General features: G+C 49.9%; 1 protein-coding gene across 1 annotated transcript in view; it reads left to right on the top strand.

Moving 5' to 3' along the window:
• The window catches only part of LOC107124050 (Bardet-Biedl syndrome 4 protein-like), a gene marked incomplete at its 3' end in the record, with an annotated part of 42738 nt that extends 23605 nt beyond the window's left edge, over positions 1 to 19133 (top strand). Inside the window, exons 3-9 of the mRNA XM_015427435.1 lie at positions 767 to 846; positions 4896 to 4959; positions 5571 to 5682; positions 7257 to 7329; positions 11831 to 11884; positions 16590 to 16717; positions 19079 to 19133. Of these exons, the coding sequence (XP_015282921.1) occupies positions 767 to 846; positions 4896 to 4959; positions 5571 to 5682; positions 7257 to 7329; positions 11831 to 11884; positions 16590 to 16717; positions 19079 to 19133 (566 nt within the window). The remainder of the gene's footprint in view (positions 1 to 766; positions 847 to 4895; positions 4960 to 5570; positions 5683 to 7256; positions 7330 to 11830; positions 11885 to 16589; positions 16718 to 19078) is intronic.
• Positions 19134 to 19409: the final 276 nt, after the last annotated feature.

The following is a 19409-nucleotide window of genomic DNA, read 5'->3' as shown; positions in this document are numbered from 1 at the left end:
GTCCCTCCCCCGCTCGCCTCACTTTCTTTTCCGTGGGGGATTTGGAGAGCTTTCTTTTCCTTTTATTTAAACGCTTGGATTGAACTCACGTTCATAGTTGGTCCTCAGACCTCGTTTAAGCTTTGTTTCTTTCGCTCGACCTCCTGCGCTTGCCCCAGTCAGCGTCGCTTGGTTCCATTCGGTCTCATAGCACAAAGAACCTTCGGGATGGAGAGGCGCCTCAATTCCCCGGCATCGCGCCGGCAAAGAGGCAACCCCTCGAGAGTCCCATGGCCGGAGCCCCTTCAGCCGAGTCTCTGAGGGGGGGGTGACGATCCTGCGCACCCCCTCCTTCGGCCAGAGTGCAGCTTCACCCCTGGGAGGTCCGGGAGGTGTGACGGCTCAGCGCGCTGCCATAAACCGGAAACCCTCTTCTTATGTTCAAAGCAGGGACTCTTCCACTGAGCCACAGCCTCTCATGCTCATGAATTGCATCAGAATCCTTGACAGTATCTGCTGTTTTCCCATCTTACGAAGAAGATAAGAAGATGTGAATCATATGGCCAGGGATGCAGGGCCTTTGCTTCCCTGAACGGAAGCTCGTGCCCTGCTTCCTGCTACAGGGGACCAAAGAGAAGAGACCTTTCCTAACGTAGCACACTTGGGCCCAGGGGTAACCTTCGGTATTGGTTTTTCACTCTCTGGGTGCAGTCTGGGGTTCGTGAAGGCCTAAACAGGAACAGTCTGCTCCGTGCCTGAATGCTTGTTCTGTCAATTTTTTGCACAGTGCCAGAACTACCCATTCTGGAGAAAAGGAACTGGCTGATACACCTGCACTACATCCACAAAGACTATGATGCGTGTAAGGTAAGAGCGTGATGCTTTTGGAAACGTTCTTCTAGAACTGGGAGAACTACAGAAGAGGGCAACCAAGGTGATAAGGGTGTTTTGGAGCCCTTTCCTTATGAGGAAAGGCTGAAGAGTCTCGGACTTTTCAGTTTAGAAAGGCAACAACTAAGGGGGGAATAAGATAGAGGTTTATAAAATTATGAACAATGTGGAGGGAGTTGAGAAAGAGAACTCCCCCCCCAAAAAAAATACTAGAACTTGAGGGCATCCAGTGAAGCCAGTGGACAGTAGATTCAGGAAAGACAAAAAGGAAATACTTTTTAATGCAGAGAGTTATTCAAATGTGGCATTCACTGCCAGAAAATGTAGTTGTGGCCACAAACATAGATGGCATCAAAAGAGGATTAGAGAGATTCTATCAGTGGCTACCAGCCATGGTGACTAAAAGGAACCTGCATGCTCAGAGGCAGTAAACCTATGAATACCAGCACTAGGAGGCTGCATCAGGGGAAGGCCTCGGCGCCTGTGACCTATTGTTGGAATTAGTTGGCTGCTCTGTGTAACAGGTTGCTAGCTTCGTTTTGGGTTCTCTTCCTAGTCAGATTCTGTTTCTGGGACAGGGGGAAGTAATTAGAAACATTTTTCATTACTCAGAGGCAGTGTTCCCTCTAAGCTGAGTTAGTGTGAGCTAGCTCACAGTTTTTGAGCCTCTGGCTCACACATTTTTGTCTTAGCTCAGGAAGGACGGCTCCAGAGCAAACTAATTTATGCAGTAGCCAAATCGTTCACTCACAACTTTAATGCCAGTAGCTCACAAAGTAGAATTTTTGCTCACAAGACTTCACAGCTTAGAGGGAACATTGCTCAGAGGTAGTTCTCATTAAAGGCAAGGTTGGCATCCTTTCAAACCCATACTAACTTATGGAGATCCCTATACATCGTTTCATGTAGTATCTCCCCCCTAGCTGGTGGTGGAAAGTGCCATCAGGTCAAAGCCATCTTATGACGACCCTGTAGGGTTTTCAAGGCAAGAGAGGAACAGAGGTGGTTTGCCATTGCCTGCCTCTGTGTAGTGACCCTGGACTTCCTTGGTGGTCTCCCGTCCAAGTATTAACCAGGGCCCGACCCTGCTTAGCTTCGGAGAGCTGACGAGATTGGGCTAGCGTGGGTGTAGCGAACCCTAACTTCCAATTGTCAAAGCTGTTCCTCCAGTGCGGTGTGATACAGCCGCACTGCAGCTATGCCATGGGACCCTGAAGATGCTCACTTGCCCGGGCAGCCTCACCTGTCTCACAGGATACTCTGAGAGGACAAAAGGAAGTGGCAACTGCAGTGCAGCCTGGGGAAGAAATCTAAATTAATGGAATCATTGACACTGGGGAATCTTAATGCAAGCGAAAGCGCGGCACAAGTGTTTGCATCACATGTGGATGAACTGTCTGTTCTCGGGACCTCCATGGAGCCAGCGTGATGTAGTGGTTAAGAGTGTCAGACTCTAATCTGGAAAACCAGGTTTGATTCCCCACTCCTCCTCCATATGAAGCCAGCTGGGTGACCCTGGGCCAGTCCCAGTTCTTTCAGAACGCTCTCAGCCCCAGCGACCTCACAAGGTGCCTGTTGTGGGGAGAGGAAGGGAAGGTGATGGTAAGCCTCTTTGAGACTCCTTAGACTTAGAGTGGAAAAAAATGGGTTATAAAAACCTACTCTTCCTCTTCTTCAGGGAAAATGCACCCATCATGGCTAGGACCAGGGGTCATTTCGTAGAAAAAGAGCTGCAGGAGCTCATTAGCATATCTAAGTGATGTCAGAAGGGGGAAGCAAAAGGGTGGGAGGCATTTTCAAAAGACTCCCCTCCCCTTCCCCAGCCAGCCTGCCAAGGCAGGCGGGGGGAGGGGGGGAAGCAAAGAGAGAAGGGGTTTAAAGTTTAAAACCCCTTCTCTCTTTCCATTATATTCAATGGGCCATAGAATACAATGGAAAAATCTTTAAACTTTAAACCCCTTCTCTCTTTGCTCTCCCCACCCCAGCTGGGGGAGGGAAGTGAAGAAAGAAGGGGTTTAAACTTTAAACCCCTTCTCTCTGGAGTCACGCTGCAGCGGTGGTACGATGTTGCCATTACATTCTATGGGGCCATAAAATATAATGGAAAGATTGTGACTCCAGAGAGAAGGGGTTTAAACTTTAAACCCCTTCTTTCTTCGTTTCGCCCCCCAAGGGGGGGGAGCAAAGAGAGAAGGGCTTTAAAGTTTAAAGATCCTTCTATTGTATTCTATGGTGCATAGAATATAATGGAAAGAGAGAAGGGGTTAAAAGTTTAAACCCTTTCTCTCTGGAGTTGCACCGCAGCGACTCCATAGAGAAGGATCGCAGGGTCGGGGTCGAGCAGCTGGGGGCAGGGCTTGCCACCGCCACCATTTCTGCCTGCTCCTGGGCTGCTGGAGCAGCACTTCGGTGTGCTCCGGGCCCAACGGTCCCCTGGCTAGGACACTTGAGTGAAAAATTCATGAAATATTACAAAAAACGTTAAAAACTACTATACCTTATGTACCAGATCTGTTGAATATATTACCAGAAAATGGTAAAAAGCAAGATCCCTATCTTATCGTACCAGATCTGTTTTTATTGAATATATTACCAGAAAATGGTAAATAGCAAGATTCCTATCTTATACATATAGTGACAACTGCAAGAATTTTATATGCTAAATACCGGAGAAGAAATGAGGAACCTTCAAGATAAATAAAATGCTTGAAACTGCAGAGATGGAGAAATTAACTTTAATATTAAGAGGACAAACTGTAGGAAGCTTTGAGAACACATGGTTAAGATTCTACAAATGGATTGAAGAACACAACAAATAAAACATATTGACATACAACTGATCTAGAAGCAAATAAGAACTATATTTTTAATCATATGCAAAAGATTTATATAAATATACAAGGTGGAACAAGTACAAAACATAATTAGACATTGTATGAGGTAACTAAATAGACAATTTAATGATGCAACGACAATCCCCAATTTTTGTATGTACGTTTGTTTGTCTTTTTTTTCTGTCTTTAATAAAATAAAATAAAATAATTGGAAAAATGGAGTGGCTGCCAAAAATTGTGAGTGGTTCTAGCAGGGCACTCTCTTGATTCATACCGATGACAAGAGCATTCGTTTGTTTTTGTTTTTTGAAAGAACAAAAGCAGAAACTTTACTGTGTATTTTTTAAAAAAATTGAAAACAGAAAAACAATCAAGCCACATATCCATGTAAAGTTGAATGTTAAAACCAACATTGGGCGCAGAAAATCGAGAGATGCTGAAAAAGAAAGGATCAATTAATTCTTTACTCGGTGTATGATGAATAGAGCCCCGTGTCTAACAGAAGGTCCCCCCATTATATAAAAATGACTTTTTTTAACCTGTTTTGTCTCAAATGTATATACGTCATCAGTCTTCCGACGCTTGCAAAATTACACACACACACCCCATTATTGATGGGGCTGTTAACAGCCTTCCATTTGGAATGAGACAAGAGATTTAAAGACCTTTTTTTTTTAATACATTGAAGGTAATTTATGATTAGTGTAGTGAAAAGACAGAGTGTACCTCTAGGACTATTCATCCCGGCTCTTAATTTTACAGGCGATGAATAGCTATTGCACTTGAGTGGCAGGAGTCCCACTTGCTGCAGCGTCACCTGTGCAGAAGCTCTTGCTTTAATGGTAAGAAGGGTAAAATAAAAGGACACTGGAAGACAATTAAGCAAAAGAGAGGAACCTTTGCACAAAAGAGAGCCCCATTTCTTGGATAATTTCACTTTAAGAAGTGCTTTACCAGAATGGACAAATTATCCACTGAAGAAGAGAATGGTTAGATTATTGAGGGTTTTTTGCTTCAGGGATAGAATAGGCCTGTGCATTTGGTACATACCTTCCCTTAATGAATGCTGGATTAATTTCAAGGCAAGACCATTTTATCAGATGTTGGGTTATTAACCACGCTGTTCAGCCAGCCTAAAACTTTTAAAAATGGTATTACTAAAAAGTTGCTTCCTTTCACTTTGTGTTTCAGATTGCTATAAAAGAGCAACTTCAGGAGAGCCATGGAATGTGCGAATATGCAATCTATGTTCAAGGTGAACATCTAGTGATGCCGATATGCTTCAAGCTTGAAATACACTAGCTATTTTTAAAAGTTAAGCTAAAATTGACGGGTTGGATCCAAAGTAAATCTTCTGCTAATGGAAGGGGAGGCGTAATTTCTCCAAGTTCCCTGTCCCCCGCTGCAGACCCCTGATTTGCCCTTTGTGATATTTCTGAGGATACCGTTTGAGGAGAGTGAGATCAACGATCTAGGGATTTCCCCTCATCTTTATGGTAAATACCATAGAGATGGTGAAATTCCTAGAGTGTCACCAGGGAGGCCATTTCCCGGCCTGTCCCCCAGGAGCAGCATTTCAGGGAGATCTTGGGTAGCAGGGCTCGGAAAGCTCTCTGTCTGAGACCCTGGAGGCCTACTGCCAGTTAGAAGAAACAGTTCTGGGCTACACTGATCAATGGTCCAGTTTGGTATAGGGCAGCTTCATGTGTCCCCCACCATTCCCAGCTTCCCATGGATGAGGTGGAGAGTTAACAGGAGTGGGGCCACCATTCTCCTCTCCGCACCCCAGCCTTGCCCAGGATGCAGCCAGGTGCCTCCCGGGGGGGGGGGGGATTCTCCGTATTAATGAGTGTTGTTGCATTTCAGCTTTGATATTCCGCTTGGAAGGGAAGATTCAAGAGTCACTGGAACTTTTCCAGACGTGTGCTATTCTCAGTCCTCAGAGCGCAGACAATCTCAAGCAGGTGGCTAGGACGTTGTAAGTGCCCTTTTCCTCCTCCAGAGCGGAGGTGTGGTGGGGTGGGGTGGCTCCATTACTTTTGGCTCCCATTACCTGCCCCATTGGCACAGAGGCGAACTCCTTAATCATGCCTCTGTCCTTACAATGAAAAGAGCCTCTGGATTGCTTTGATGTCTCTAATCTTTCAGAGGCTCAAGAGCGCGTGACGTTTTACGTTTCGGAATGCTTATTTAAAAAAAAAAAAAAGACCTCCAACATTTATATGTCACCATTTTAAAAGGCAAAATTCTCCTTCCCCGCCTCTAAATACTTGCCTGAAATAACCTCTCTGCTGTAAGGTTTTTATTGTCTTGCATTTTCATTCATTTGTTTCTTCAAGCATTCACAATCCTGCCTTTCCTCGCGGTTCAAGGTGGGCTGAGAATGACCGTTTAAAACATTTCCAGCTTAAACCCGAAAATAAAACAGCAAACCCCAAATCTCTTCCTCTTCCTCCTCCTCCTCCTCCTCTTCCCCACCTCTTTGAGAGACGCCTGCCATTCAAAGCCCTGGCAGACATGCAGGCCATGCAGTGCCTCTTGAATATCTCCAAAGGGGGGGGGTCACCTCTCCAGGGAGCTGGAGCCATGATGGGAAAGGCTGGGCTCTGGTCAGGGGTATAGCTAACAGGTGGCTGCAGGACGACCGTGGCTGGCGCACAGGGACACATAGAAGGTCCTAAGTGAGGGTCGCTGTCGTACCTTCATCATCAGCATTAATATTTCTGATACTGGAAGGCAGCCGGCATCCTCCTGTTTGCCCAGTACATTCTGTACAGACCTGTTGGGTTATTTTGCCCCCAGGTGATGTAACGATCTCTGTCCACAAAGGTGCATGGAAGAGGGAACTCTCTCTCCTTCAGTGTAGACTTTCCGGCTAGTTGAGTCAAGATGGGTAGCCCTGCTAGTCTGTCTGTCGCAGCAGAAAAGAGCACGAGTCCAGCAGCACCTAACAAAGACTTAACAAAATGTGTGGCAGGGCAGGAGCTTTCGTGAGTCACTGCTCACTTCTTCAGATACGGCTAGAATGTGAGTCCATCTGTCCTGTTTCTTGGAAAGTGGAGTGATTTCAGATGCCGAAAGACATTAGCAGGCAAATGACAATAGCAGGCATGTTAAAATTATGTGTGATATGCAGAGGGGTAGTAGAAATGGAGAAATTAGCATTGGTAACGAGACAGGAAACCTCGGTTTTGGTTCAGTCCAGGAGGATACATTGTCTTGAGCTTCATTATCGGTTGCAATTCAGCAGTCTCTCTTTCTAATCTCCCTTTGAAATTCCTTTGTAAGAGAACTACTACTCTTAGATCAGTAACCGAATGTCCTGGAAAAAATGTTCCCCCACTGGCTAGCTAAGAACAGATCTGGAGACATGAAACGAGCCCATTCCCCCAGTACTTTACTGGTCTGCTCTCTTGGGCCAGCTACAGCTGTTCTGCTTGGCTCTGCATCACAGCCCTCCTCCTCAGCCAAGCTCCCTTTGGTCCCGTTGACTGCTCAATGACATCTTGCAACGAGGACAGAGGAAAAGGGAGCTCTGAAATTTCGTTTCAGGTTTCTTCTGGGGAAGCACAAAGCAGCCATTGAATTGTACACTGATGCGGCCAGACTCAACAAGAAGGACTGGGTATGCATGAAGCTTTCCTTCCCATTACCTAAATATAAGAGCCGAGAGCAGGGGTCCCCAACCGTTTTGAGCCCGTGGGCACCTTTGGAGTTCCGACATAGGGTGGGCGGGCACAATCACATAATGGCTGCCGCAGGAGGCGGAGCCAACCTCAAAAACGTCTTTTGCAGGAGGTGTAGTCAACCGCAAAATATTAGTGAGCGAGGTTATTTATAACTCTAATATAGTACCCCTTCAAGCATTTCATGCAGAAGCCCTGTTTAACAGGATGCCTTTAAATCTGCACAGCCAATCAGAAGCCCTGCTGGGCAGAAGCCCCACCTAGCCCCGCCCACTTTCTAAAAGCACTTGGTGAGTGCCAGGAAAGGTGTTGGTGGGCGCTGTGGTGCCCACGGGCACAGTGTTGGGGACCCCTGGCCTAGAGTCTGATGGGCACTCCTCTGACCTACCTAGGGGCTGGTTGGCACAGTAACTTTTCCTCCGTGTGTTTGTGTGTAAACAGCCCCAGCTGGTCCTCCTAACAGCAGCTCACACAGAGAGATGCTAATCCAGGATTGGGCTGCATGCAGAGGCAGCCTTTGATTCCTCTTGCCAGGAATCACTCTGGATTTTTTGGTGTGCAGCTCGGTTTCTAGATAAACGGTTCCCACTGGGATTGTGGGCACACGCGTGGCCAAGGACACGCTGGGGCTACACGTGTGTAGGAGAAAGTAACTGGAGGTGTGAAACGTTGACGCTTGGAGAGGGAGCTGAGATTTGGGGGGGGGGGACTGTGAAATGTAGAGAGCCAATATGATATAGCGGCCACAGTGATGTACTAGGATGCAAGAGACCCAGGTTCAAATCCCCACTCTGTCATGGAAGGCGGTCGGGTGACCTTGGACCAGTCACACTCTCTCAGTCTGACTTCCCTCACAGGGTTATTGTGAGGGTAAACTGGGGAGAAAGGGAATGTGTAAATGCGCAGTGCTTTGGTATCAAGACTAAAGGTATTTCACCGTTTCGACAGCATCAAATGTATAATTTTATAACTTAGCATATCAAACGGCACTGTCCGGCATACTTGAAATGTGAAACTTTTAAAGAGAGTCGTAGCGCAGTCCCAAGCACTGTTAACAGCCTTCAAGGGCTGTTGTTTTAAAGGATTTACACCCTTCTCAGGGTGTGGTCCAGTTTGGTGTAGTGGTTACGTGTGCGGGCTCTAATCTGGGAGAACCGGGTTTGATTCCCCACTCCTCCACTTGCACCTGCTGATGTGACCTTGGGTCAGTCACAAGCTCTTGCACAGCTGTCCTTGAAAAAGAGCAGTTTGTGTCAGAGCTCTCTCAGCCCCACCCACCTCACAGGGTGTCTGTTGTGGGGAGGGGAAGGGAAAGGAGTTTGTAAGCCGCTCTGAGACTCCGAGTGAAGGGCGGGGTATAAATCCAATCTCCTCCTCCTCCTCCTCCTCCTCCTCCTCCTCCTCCTCTTCTTCCTCCTCCTCCTCTTCTTCTTCTTCTTCTTCTTCTTCTTCTTATTATTATTATTATTATTATTATTATTATTGCCGTCAATTCACATCTGACTGGTGGCAACCCCTGGTGGGGTTTTCAAAGTAAGAGATGTTCAGAGGCCATTTGCCACTGTCTGGCTCCACGTCGTGATCCCTGGCGGTCTCCCATCCAAATACTAACCAAGACCAACCCTGCTTAGCTTCTGAGAACTGACGAGATTTATTTATTGGGGCTAGTCTGGTCAGGGCAGCTTTGCTTAGGATCAGGCTATTAACACGCAGGCTCGTCAGCCATGGTGGCGACCGTCTTTCAGGCTCTGCCACGTCCGCCATAGTTGGAGAGCTATTCTGATTGTTTTCAGTAGGCATGAAATCCGATTGTTCTGCCGGGATTGCCTGGTACACATTCTCTGTCGACGCTGCTTGCCATCTGTGCTGATCAGCATGACAATACTTTTGTAGCGTGTGTCATAACGTATTTAAAACTTTCCCACATCTGGAAGGAACATTTTCCGCAGAGGACGGGCACTTAACACAGTGGTGGTTCTTTATCTGGTGTTGGCTCATTTCTGCCTGAGGCTGGTACTGAGAAGTTCTGCAGGCTTCTAGTGGCTGGCTTCAAACAAAGGGACAGACAAAAGATTTCTTTACACAGAGAGTGATTAACATGTGGAATTCACTGCCAGAGGGTGCAGTGATGGCTACAGGAATAGACCGCTTTAAAAGGGGATTGGATAGATTCATAGAGGAGAAGTCTATCAGTGGCTACTAGCTATGGTGACTGAAGAGGCAGTAAACCTATGAATCCCAGAGCCAGGAGGCAACTTCAGGGGAAGGACTCGGCCTCTATGCCCTGTTGCTGCATCTCCAGAGGAACCGGTTGGCCACTGTGTGAGACAGGATACTGGAGTAGATGGACCATTGGTCTGATGCAGCAGGGCTCTTCTTATGTTCTTATGAGGGCCTCGGCCTCTCTGCCCAGTTGTTGGCCTTCCAGACAAACTGATTGGCCAATGTGTGAGATAGGATGCTGGACTAGATGGACCACTTGTCTGATCCAGCATGCCTCTTCTTATGTTCTTATGAAGGCCTCAGCCTCTATGCCCTGCTGTTGGCCCTCCAGATGAACTGGTTGGCCACTGTTAGGAGATAGGGTGCTGGACTAGAGGGACCACTGGTATGATCCAGCAGGGCTCTCTTGATATTCTTATGAAGGCCTCAGTCTCTATGCCCTGTTGTTGGCCCTCCAGAGGAGCTGGTTGGCCACTGTGTGAGACAGGAAGGCTGGACTAGATGGACCACTGGTCTGATCAGCAGGGCTCTCCTGATGTTCTTATGTTCTGGTGCTGAAATGACATGCTGATGTGTCCCACCGTGGCATTTCTCTTTCTTCCTGTTACATAAGGTGGCTGCGTTTGGCATCTAATATTTTGTTTTCTGCATGTATGAGCTAATGCCTCATGGACAAGACCAAGGTCTGGATTAATTGTAAAATTCCAGCGGCCGTTGTTAAAAGAATGCTCAATTAATTTGCCTAGGCAAACTCCTTTGCCTGGTTTCCAGTTGTATTGCTCTGCACAGCATCCTTCCCGGGAAGTAAGATTATCGGGAGAGGCCCTCCTGACCACCAGTCAAAGAGGCTCGTCTGGTGGGTACAGGAGAGAAGGCCTTTTCAGTGGCAGACCCATCATTATGGAACAACTTCCCCAGGGAGGTGCGCCTGGCCCCCTCACTTTCAATCTTCGGGAGGCAGTTGGAGAGAGTTTTATTTAGGACTGCTTATGACAGAGTTAGTTTGTATTTATTGGCAGTCCTGATTTTGAGATTTTTAAATTGCGGTCTTTTATATGTTCTTTAAAACAATTGTTGTTTTACAATTGGTTAAGACGCTGAACTGCAGGGTGTGGAAGGTCGGTAGTTCAGCAGTTCAAGCCCCGAGTGTGCCGCATGATGGAGTGAGCTCCCGTCTCTAGTTCCAGCTCCTGCCAACCTAGCAGTTCGAAAGCAAGAAATTGCAAGTAGATAAATAGGTCCCGCTTCGGTGGGAAGGTAACAGCGTTCCGTGTGCCTTGGTGTTTAGTCATGCCGGCCACATGACCACGGAACCGTCTTCGGACAGCGCTGGCTCTTCAGCATTGAAACGGAGATGAGCACCGCAACCCTAGAGTCGGACTGGACTGGCTTTCGAGCAAGGGGACCTTTACCTTTACCTTTAAGCAGCCTTAAGTTCCGCAAGGTAGAAAAGCAGCTAAAAATGGTTAGTAGGTAGGAAAGGAAAGGAATCAGCTACCTAGGGAGGTGATGAGCTCCCCCTCCCTGGCAGTCTTTAAGCAGTGTCTGTACCACTTGTCAGGGATGCTCTAGGCTGATCCTGCATTGAGTGGGGGGTTGGACTAGATGGCCTGCATGGTCCCTTCCAACTCTGTGATTCTGTGGCGGTAGGGAGGAATTAAGAAAGGAAGGGATCTTTGACCATGGGGTCTGGACTAATCACCATCCACTGTTTTGATACTTGAAGACCACCTAAGCAAAAATATTTAACTCATAAACAGGTGCAATTCAGAAGTTGCAGACTTCCAAGCTAAGGCACTGAGCAGCTGTTCTCTGCCCGAGAAACCATTTAGGCAATGTGATGGTACAGCCTTTTGACTGCTTGTGTCGTCCCAGGGTCTTACTGGTTTCATGCAGCCAGTAGGGTTGCCAGCTCTGAGTTGGACAATACCTGGAGACTTTGGGGGGTGGATCCAGGAGAGGGCGGGGTTTGGGGAGGGGAGGGGCCTCGCAGGGTACAAGGCCCTCGAGTCCACCCTTCAAATCAGCCAGTTTCTCCAGGGGAACCGATCTCTGTCATCTGGAGGCCAGTTGTAAAAGTGGGAGATCTCCAGGCCCCACCTGGAGGCTGGCAACCCTGGCACCCAGTGAGCTCAAGACCAGCCTTTTTTGCACATGCACGGTTACCAGAATGCGGTGGGTTGATTTTACCAATGTCCTCTTTTCTTTCCCACTTAGGAGATTTTCCACAACTTGGGCATCTGCTACATGTATCTGAAACACTTCAACAAGGTAACGTGCTGGAATGCAGGTGTCCCCAACATGGTGCCCGCATTGTCACACATTTTCTGTTTTTGGGATGCGGGTGGGGCCAAGGAGGGCTTTTGTTCAGCAAGGCTTCTGATCGACTATCGATGATCCGGTTGGCTCTGTGCAGATCCCCCCCCCCCCCAAATGCGGCTTTGGCAGCAGCTGCCAACACAGCACAAGGATCTGCACCGCGTGACTGAAGTTAAGTGGTGGCAATCATTTCATGGTTGGCTCCACCTCCCGCGGCAGCCGTTTTGTGGCTGTACCCACCGTGCCATGTCAGGATTCCAAATGTGCCCACACAGGATCAAAAAGGTTGGGGACCTCTGCTGTAATGTAAGCTGGCATGGTGAAATAGTTAGAGCATCAGAGTAGGATTTACATCCTGTTGTTGGACCTCCAGAGGAACTGTCAGGCCACTGTGTGATGCTGGACTTGGGAGAGCCAGTTTGGCGTAGCGGTTAGGAGCACGGACTCTAATCTGGAAGGAACCGGGTTTGATTCCCCACTCCTCCACTTGCAGCCGCTGGTGTGACCTTGGGTCAGTCACAAGTTCTTTTTGAGCTGTTTGTCATGAGCAGTTCTCAGGAGAGCTTTCTCAGGCCCACCTACCTCACAAGGGTGTTTGTTGTGGGGAGGGGAAGGGAAAGGGGATTGTAAACCACTTTGAGACTCCTTTGAGTAGTGAACGATGGGGTATAAATCCAGTCTCTTCTTCCTCTTCTTGGATAGACCACTGGTCTAATCCAGCAGGGCTTTTCTTACGTTTTTACAAGGCTGGGTTTGAGATCTCAACTCCTGCCATGGAAGCCTGCTGGGTGACCTTGGGCCAGTCACACACTCCCAGCCTAGGCCTTGAGGGCCTGCTTTTGCATTTCACGGCCTTAAAGCCGGAGAGTAGCACCGTTTTTGTCCTTGAGCTCTGGCCAGCAGACTATCCAGCGATGGCGCAGAAGCCATCTAATCTCATGCCTGGGACTCTTCTGTGGGGGAGGAGGCCAGCGGCTGAGCAACCTGCTGGTCTTCTGAAGATGCTGCAGCCCACCTGTGGGAGCTCGTTAGCCTCTCCCGCATTGGACACGCCAGTGGGAGGACGCCTTCCGTTTAATCCTTGATAGTGGAGCCAGCCCTCGTTCGCACAAGCTGTTGACTTTGCATTTTACGCGGAGGCCCTGCCGGTGTCTTAATGTGCCGTTAATGTCTGCGAAACGTCCTCCCCTGCCACCGCTTGCCGTGCGCGCACCTTGCTCTGACTCACTCAGGCCTATAAAATATAATGACGCCTGTAGAGCGTGCTGGCATTTTCGCTCTTTCGTAATGACTATCCGAACACCACATAATTCCTTTTTCTCCGTCAGCATTCCTCTCGCCTCCTTAATGTGCCTCAGAAACCTGCAACCTTTCATTCTCGTCCCACCGGCTGGGCCCCGGGGAGGAAGGGAGGCCATTGCAATCGATTCCCGTCATCGGAAGGGGATTAGCGATGGGCCCGGGAGGAGTTCTCTTCCTTTGTTTGGAGCGCAGCAGACCTCTCAGCTCAGTGCTGGGCTCAGCATTTTGCAGAAAGAGAGGAAGAGAGAGAGAGAGACAAGCTCTGAAAGGCTCGGCTGCCTCCGGTCCCCACAAAATGGCCCAAGTTGAGAATCCTGGAATGGAAGCTCCTCAAGGGGGATGAGACAAGGGCTCTTTTTGTAGCAGGAGCTCCTTTGCATATTAGGCGACACACCCCTAATGTAGCCAATCCTTCAAGAATTTACAGTAGCCCCTGTAAGAAGAGCTCTGTAAGCTCTTGGAGGATTGGCTACATTAGAGGTGTGTCGTCTAAATATGCAAAGGAGCTCCTGCTACAAAAAGAGCCCTGGCAGGCGGTTCTGACTCCACTGCCTGGCCAGGGGGCAGCATTTGGGGAGGGGGAGGGACTTAGGGGACGGGGGGCGTGGCTTGGTGTTAGAGCATCGGCTTGGCATGCTGGACGTCCCAGGTTCAATCCCCAGCATCTCCAGGCCAAAAGATTGGGCAGTAGGTGATGTGAAAGTCCTCTGCCCTGGAGTGACGTGGGGAGAGGCCATGGCTCAGTGGTAGAGCATCTGCTTGGCATGCAGAAGGGTCCCAGGTTCAATCCCTGCCATCTCCTGTTAAAAGGACCAGGCAGCCGTTGATGGGAAAGACCTCAGCTCGAGACCCTGGAGAGCCGCTACCAGTCCGAGTAGACAATACTGATCTTGATGGACCCAGGGTCTGATTCAGTATAAGGCAGCTTCATGTATTCACTTTTGGGAAGGGAGAAGGGTGTGGCTCGGTTTTAGAGCATCTGCTTGTCACGCTGAAGGTCCCGGGTTCAATCCTTGGCGTCTCCAGTTAAAAGGGCCAGGCAGTAGGTGATGTGAAAGACCTCAGCCTGAGACCCCGGAGAGCTGCTGGCTGTCAGAGTAGACGAACAGTCTGATGAAGACAACTTCACGTGTGTTCGTGTGACTTGTTGGAGGTTGATGGAAGAGAGGCCCATCCCACTGACTTGGTGCAAGTAAGAGCACTTCGAACATCGGGAGGTGACTTGTATCGAGCCAGGCCATTGGTCCATCTGTCTCAGTTTTGTCAACTCTGGCTGGTAGCGGCTCTCCAAAATCTCAAACATAGGCCAGCTGTATACCTGAAATTGAATATGGAACCTTCTGCATGCAAAATCTGCTCTCAGCCATATAGGACAAAAAAGGAGTTCCTTTCCCTCTCCTACCCACCCCCGCACAAGGGCTAAAGCACAAAAAGAGTCCAGGAAAAAGCAATCCCCCCCCCAAGCTCCTTTTGTTCCTCATGTGCTTTGAGCCGGAGCCATTGCATTACAAGATTATGCATGGGAAAGAACAGGTAGAGAAAGAGGTACTTTTCTCCCTTTCTCACAATACAAGAACTCGTGGGCACTCCATGAAATTGCTGAGCGGTCGGGTTAGAACGGATAAAAGGAAGTACTTCTTCACCCAAAGAGTGATTAACACTTGGAATTAACTGCCACAGGAAGTGGTGGCGGCTACAAGCATGGACAGCTTCAAGAGGGAATTAGATAAGCATATGGAGCAGAGGTCCATCTGTGGCTATTAGCCACAAGGTATAGATAGGGACTCTGGGGCAAGTGATACTCTGTGATCTTGGTGCTTGGGGGGGGGGTCAACAGTGGGAGGGCTTCTAATGCCCTGGCCCCACTGGTGGGCCTCCTGATGGCACTGGTATTTCTGGCCACTGTGTGATACAGAGTGTTGGGCTGGATGGGCCTTTGGCCTGATCCAACATTGTGTTCAGCCCCCAAAAGTTCCTTTTGTTCCTGGTGTGCTTTGAGCCAGAGCCATCCTCAAGGGCAAAGTTATTTTGGAAATTATTAAAGCTCTTGGATCTAGTCTCCCATTGGGTAGAATCTTCAGCCAGTGACGAGCTCTCTCATTTGCTTTGAGCAGTTGTCTGGGGTTGGTTCATGGCCAATGGTGGAGCACCTACTTGGCATGCAGAAGGTCCCAGGTTCCTCTCCAGTCGAAAAGATCATGCAGTAGGTGATGGGAAAGACCTTGATCCGAGACTGTGGTTCAGTGGTAGAGCATCTGCTTGGCATGCAGAAGGTCCCAGGTTCGGTCCCCAGTGTCTCCAGTAAAGGGATCAGGCAGTAGGTGACGGGGGAAACATATGCCTGAGACCCTGGAGAGCAGATCCCAGAGCAAAAACCCTGGAGGGACGAAGGGTCTACTTGGTATAAGGCAGCTTCATGTAGTCCCTTAACTTGGTAAAAGTCTGAGGAAAAAACTATATTTTAAAAAGGCTTTTTTTCAGACAGCTGTTTTCTGTATTTCCCTTGAGGGTGGGAAAAGAAGGGGTTGACTGAAGGGGTGGAGGGTGAGAAAGGAAGGACACTTTCCTGGCGTCCACCCAGTGTTTTGAGAAAGTGAGCGGGGTCAGGTAGAGCCCCCGCCCAGTAAGCCTTCTGATTGGCCACTGGAGATTTTTAAGAACATCGCCACCAGAGCCAAAGGATCTTCACCGTGTGACTGAAGGGAAGCTGCAGAAGCCATTCTGTGGCTGGCTCCGCCTCCCGGAGCAGCCAGTTTGTGGTAGCCACAGGCTCAAAAAGCTTGGGGACCCCAGATCTACGCAGCTGGTGGTGGTTGCTCTTTCGTGCCCTCCCCCCCCACACACACACAGCTGCTGGATCCTTTTAGTTGCCTTTTGAAAAGAGTCCTTGGAGAGGTTCAGCTTGGATCGTGCAAAAGGGGTAGGCAGAAGGAGAGGACATGGGCAAGCAAATTTTTTAAAATCCTTTGGTGCAAAAACTTGTCCGAAGGGAGGCTGGTGTTCTTGGGACAACCATTCTCTTTTTCTTCTCCTAGATCAAAGATGCTTCAGACAAAGAGAGGGAGGGACGGAGTCTTGGGACGCAGAGGCTTAGCTGCTACTTTTTTTTTTCTGCAGCGCTTACTGAGTTTTCGTGATCCTGTTTCAGTTTTCAAACCGATCTGCGCAACTGCAAAAGCTAGAAATGCTGGGGTTTATTTATTTTTTAAAGGCCGACAGTGACTTCACGGACTATGGAAATAGGCCTGCCGATACCGGGTCCCTTTCTTCTCTCACCATCCAGCATGCCAGGTTCAGAATGGGTTTGGAGTCGTCCTGCACGTTCTCGAGCCCTGCATTTTCTTTCTTCCTCCAGGCGAAAGACCAACTGAACACCGCTCTGGAGCTGAACCGGCATGACTTGACGTACGTGATGTTGGGGAAGATTCACCTGATGGAGGGGAATACGGAGAAGGCCATTGAAGTGTACAAGAAAGCAGTGGAGTAAGATGTCTTTTCTTGCATGTTCTCTTTTCGGGGGGGGGGGGATCATGCCTGGCGGGACCGAATTGGGACAATATTGAGAGGACGGTCCCTCTCCAGGCCTAGCCAGCTGCCTCAGGCGCAACTTTGCCTCTCCAGCCATACGAGTTATTGAATCAGGTAGCTCAGGGGGACCCTCCCGGGCACCTTTTCTGGGAGGCACGAAGACGCTCGGTACATTTCTCCAACCCTGTAAAAATAGCAGCCCTAACCTGGATGGCCTGGGCTAGTCCAAGCTTGTCGGATCTCGGAAACTAAGCAGGGCCGGCCCTGGTTAGTCCTTGGATGGGAGACCAGCAAGGCTGACCAGGGTTGCAGCGCAGAGGCAGGCCATGGCCAACCACCTCTCTTTGTCTGCCCTGACCTGGACGGCCCAGCCAAGCCCGATCTCTTCAGATCTCAGAAGCGAAGCAGGGTCATCCCTGGTTGGTAACTTGGACAGGAGACCGCCAAGGAAGTCCAGGGTTGCTGCCTGGAGGGCAGGCCATGGCAAACCACCCCCGAACGTCTCTTGCCTTGAAAGCCCTGTAGAGTCACCGTAAGTTGGCTGTGACTTGACGAGACTCACACACATAAAAACAGCAAAGGGCTTGAGCAGTGCCAGGCGTGAGATTTCCTCAGGCTGTTTCAGGCGGCCAGGTGCCGAGGTGTCCACCTTCGCCCTCGTCTCCAGGACCGATTGTGGGCAGCCGAGAATCCCCTGCTGAGATCCTCTGCTGGAAACCGAACGAACGAGGGCTTGGGAGGGACCCTCTCTTGCTTGTTGACAATACTCTCTTCCCGGAGGAGGACAGTAGATCTGCCTTTGGTGGATTTAAATCCTGGGCGACCTGCCCCACCGAGCCTTTTAAGGCCCCCCATTCTGTTAGGTCCCTGCCCTTGATTCCTGCTCTGCCCATTTGGCCACCTTCGCCCGCCCCATCCCAGCGCCTCTTGCCCTTCTCCCCATCGCCCTCCTCCCCCATCTGTTGCCGAACCCTGAGCTGATACAGCTGCCTCCTGCTCTCCCTCTGTTGTCTTCCCCCAGTGTCTGCTGTCGAGGGTAAGCTCCCGGGGGAGGGGAAGCACCCCATCCCGTAGGCACCGGTCCCCAACCCTTTTGAGCACGCAGGAACCATTGGAATTCTGACACAGGGTCTGTGGGTGCAACCACAGAATGGCTGCCACGTAGGGCAGGGGATCCCCCGCTTTTGTGAGCTCCTGCCCGTTGCCGGCCAGCAGGAGGAAATTCCCCTGATGCCGTGCACAATGCGCCGATGTCACCCAGAAGTGACGTCAGGGACGGGGGAGGGGGACACTCTGCTTTGGGGGCAAAACTCTATAGTTTCGGGCCGTTCGTACCATGGAGTTTTCCCAAAAAGCGGAGCATCGCCCCCAAAGTTGCCGACGCCCTGTTGTCACTTCTGGGTGATGCCAGTGCATTGTGTGTCATCTCCGTCCTCTCCCGGAACGACCCCGAAACCCCCCCGCTGGTGCGACAAGGGGACCTGGCAACCCTACTGCCTCAAGGGGAGCAGGGTGCAATCACAAGATGGCTGCCACTGTAGCTGCACCCACCGCATGGAGCCTGTGCGCAGGGGAGAAGAGGGATAATTTTTAAAAATGCACTGGGAAAGGGAGTGCAAGAGAATAAAACCAGTGCTGTGGTGGCGGCAGCTGCTGAAGCAGTGTTATTTCAGTCTGCCCAGCTAATCAGGTCTCCGGTGACCAATCAGAAGCCCTGCTGGGTGAGTGCCCCACCTGGCCCCGCCCACTTTCTAAAAACACCTGGTGAGCACCAGGAAAGGTTTGGGCAGGCACAATGGCGCCCACGGGCACCACGTTGGGGACACCTGACCTAAGGCCCACTGATGATGCCCTTCGACGAATAATTGTCTTACGGTGGGTAGTGGTGGATAGGTCAGTTTAGCAGAGTAATGTCATGCTCAAGATTTATTTTGGCCTTCCCGTTGTCTGCTCGCCCGGGGCACGAGTTAAAATTTCTGCCAGGGGTGAAGGTTGCCAGACTTTCTGTTCAAGCCTCACTGTGACACCAACAGTCTGACAACTGCTCTTTTATGGCTGGCCTGTTATTATCTGCGAGGTCAGAAACGGCTGCACCATTAGACGGGGTGATTCAGGCCGTTCCGGGTCTCATCCTTCAGGACACCGCTAAACGAGCAGCGAAACCTTTAGTGCCATAAGGGGGACCGTTTGGGTGTTCTATTTCAGGCGCATGAAGTGTCTGTTCAAGGATCATTTATTTCTTTGCATAACGATTTGTAATCACGAACGTTCCAGGCGGCTTAAAACCCAGCTGGGGGGTCTCTTCTTGCGTTTCAGGTTCTCTCCTGAAAACACGGACCTGCTGACGACCCTGGGCTTGCTCTACCTGCAGGTACAACGGGTGACTGTTCATTGACTCAGTCTTGAATGTGGCCCAACAGCAGTGAACGGCACGAGAGAGCCAGGGGTGTGTGTGGTGATCGAGAGCGCTGGACTAGCATCGGGGAGGGCCCAGCTTGGAATCCCCACGTGTGCCACGAAAGCTTGCTGGGGGACCCTGGGCCAGTCACACACTCTCTCTGCCTAACCCACCTCACAGGGTCGTTGTGGGGATGAAATGGAGGAGAGGAGAGTGATGGAAGCCACCTTGGGTCCCTGTTGGGGAGAA

Source organism: Gekko japonicus, unplaced genomic scaffold (genome assembly GCF_001447785.1).
Source record: "Gekko japonicus isolate JY-2015 unplaced genomic scaffold, Gekko_japonicus_V1.1 scaffold2822, whole genome shotgun sequence".
Taxonomy (NCBI): Eukaryota; Metazoa; Chordata; class Lepidosauria; order Squamata; family Gekkonidae; genus Gekko; species Gekko japonicus.
This window is presented reverse-complemented; position numbering and strand designations above follow the sequence as displayed.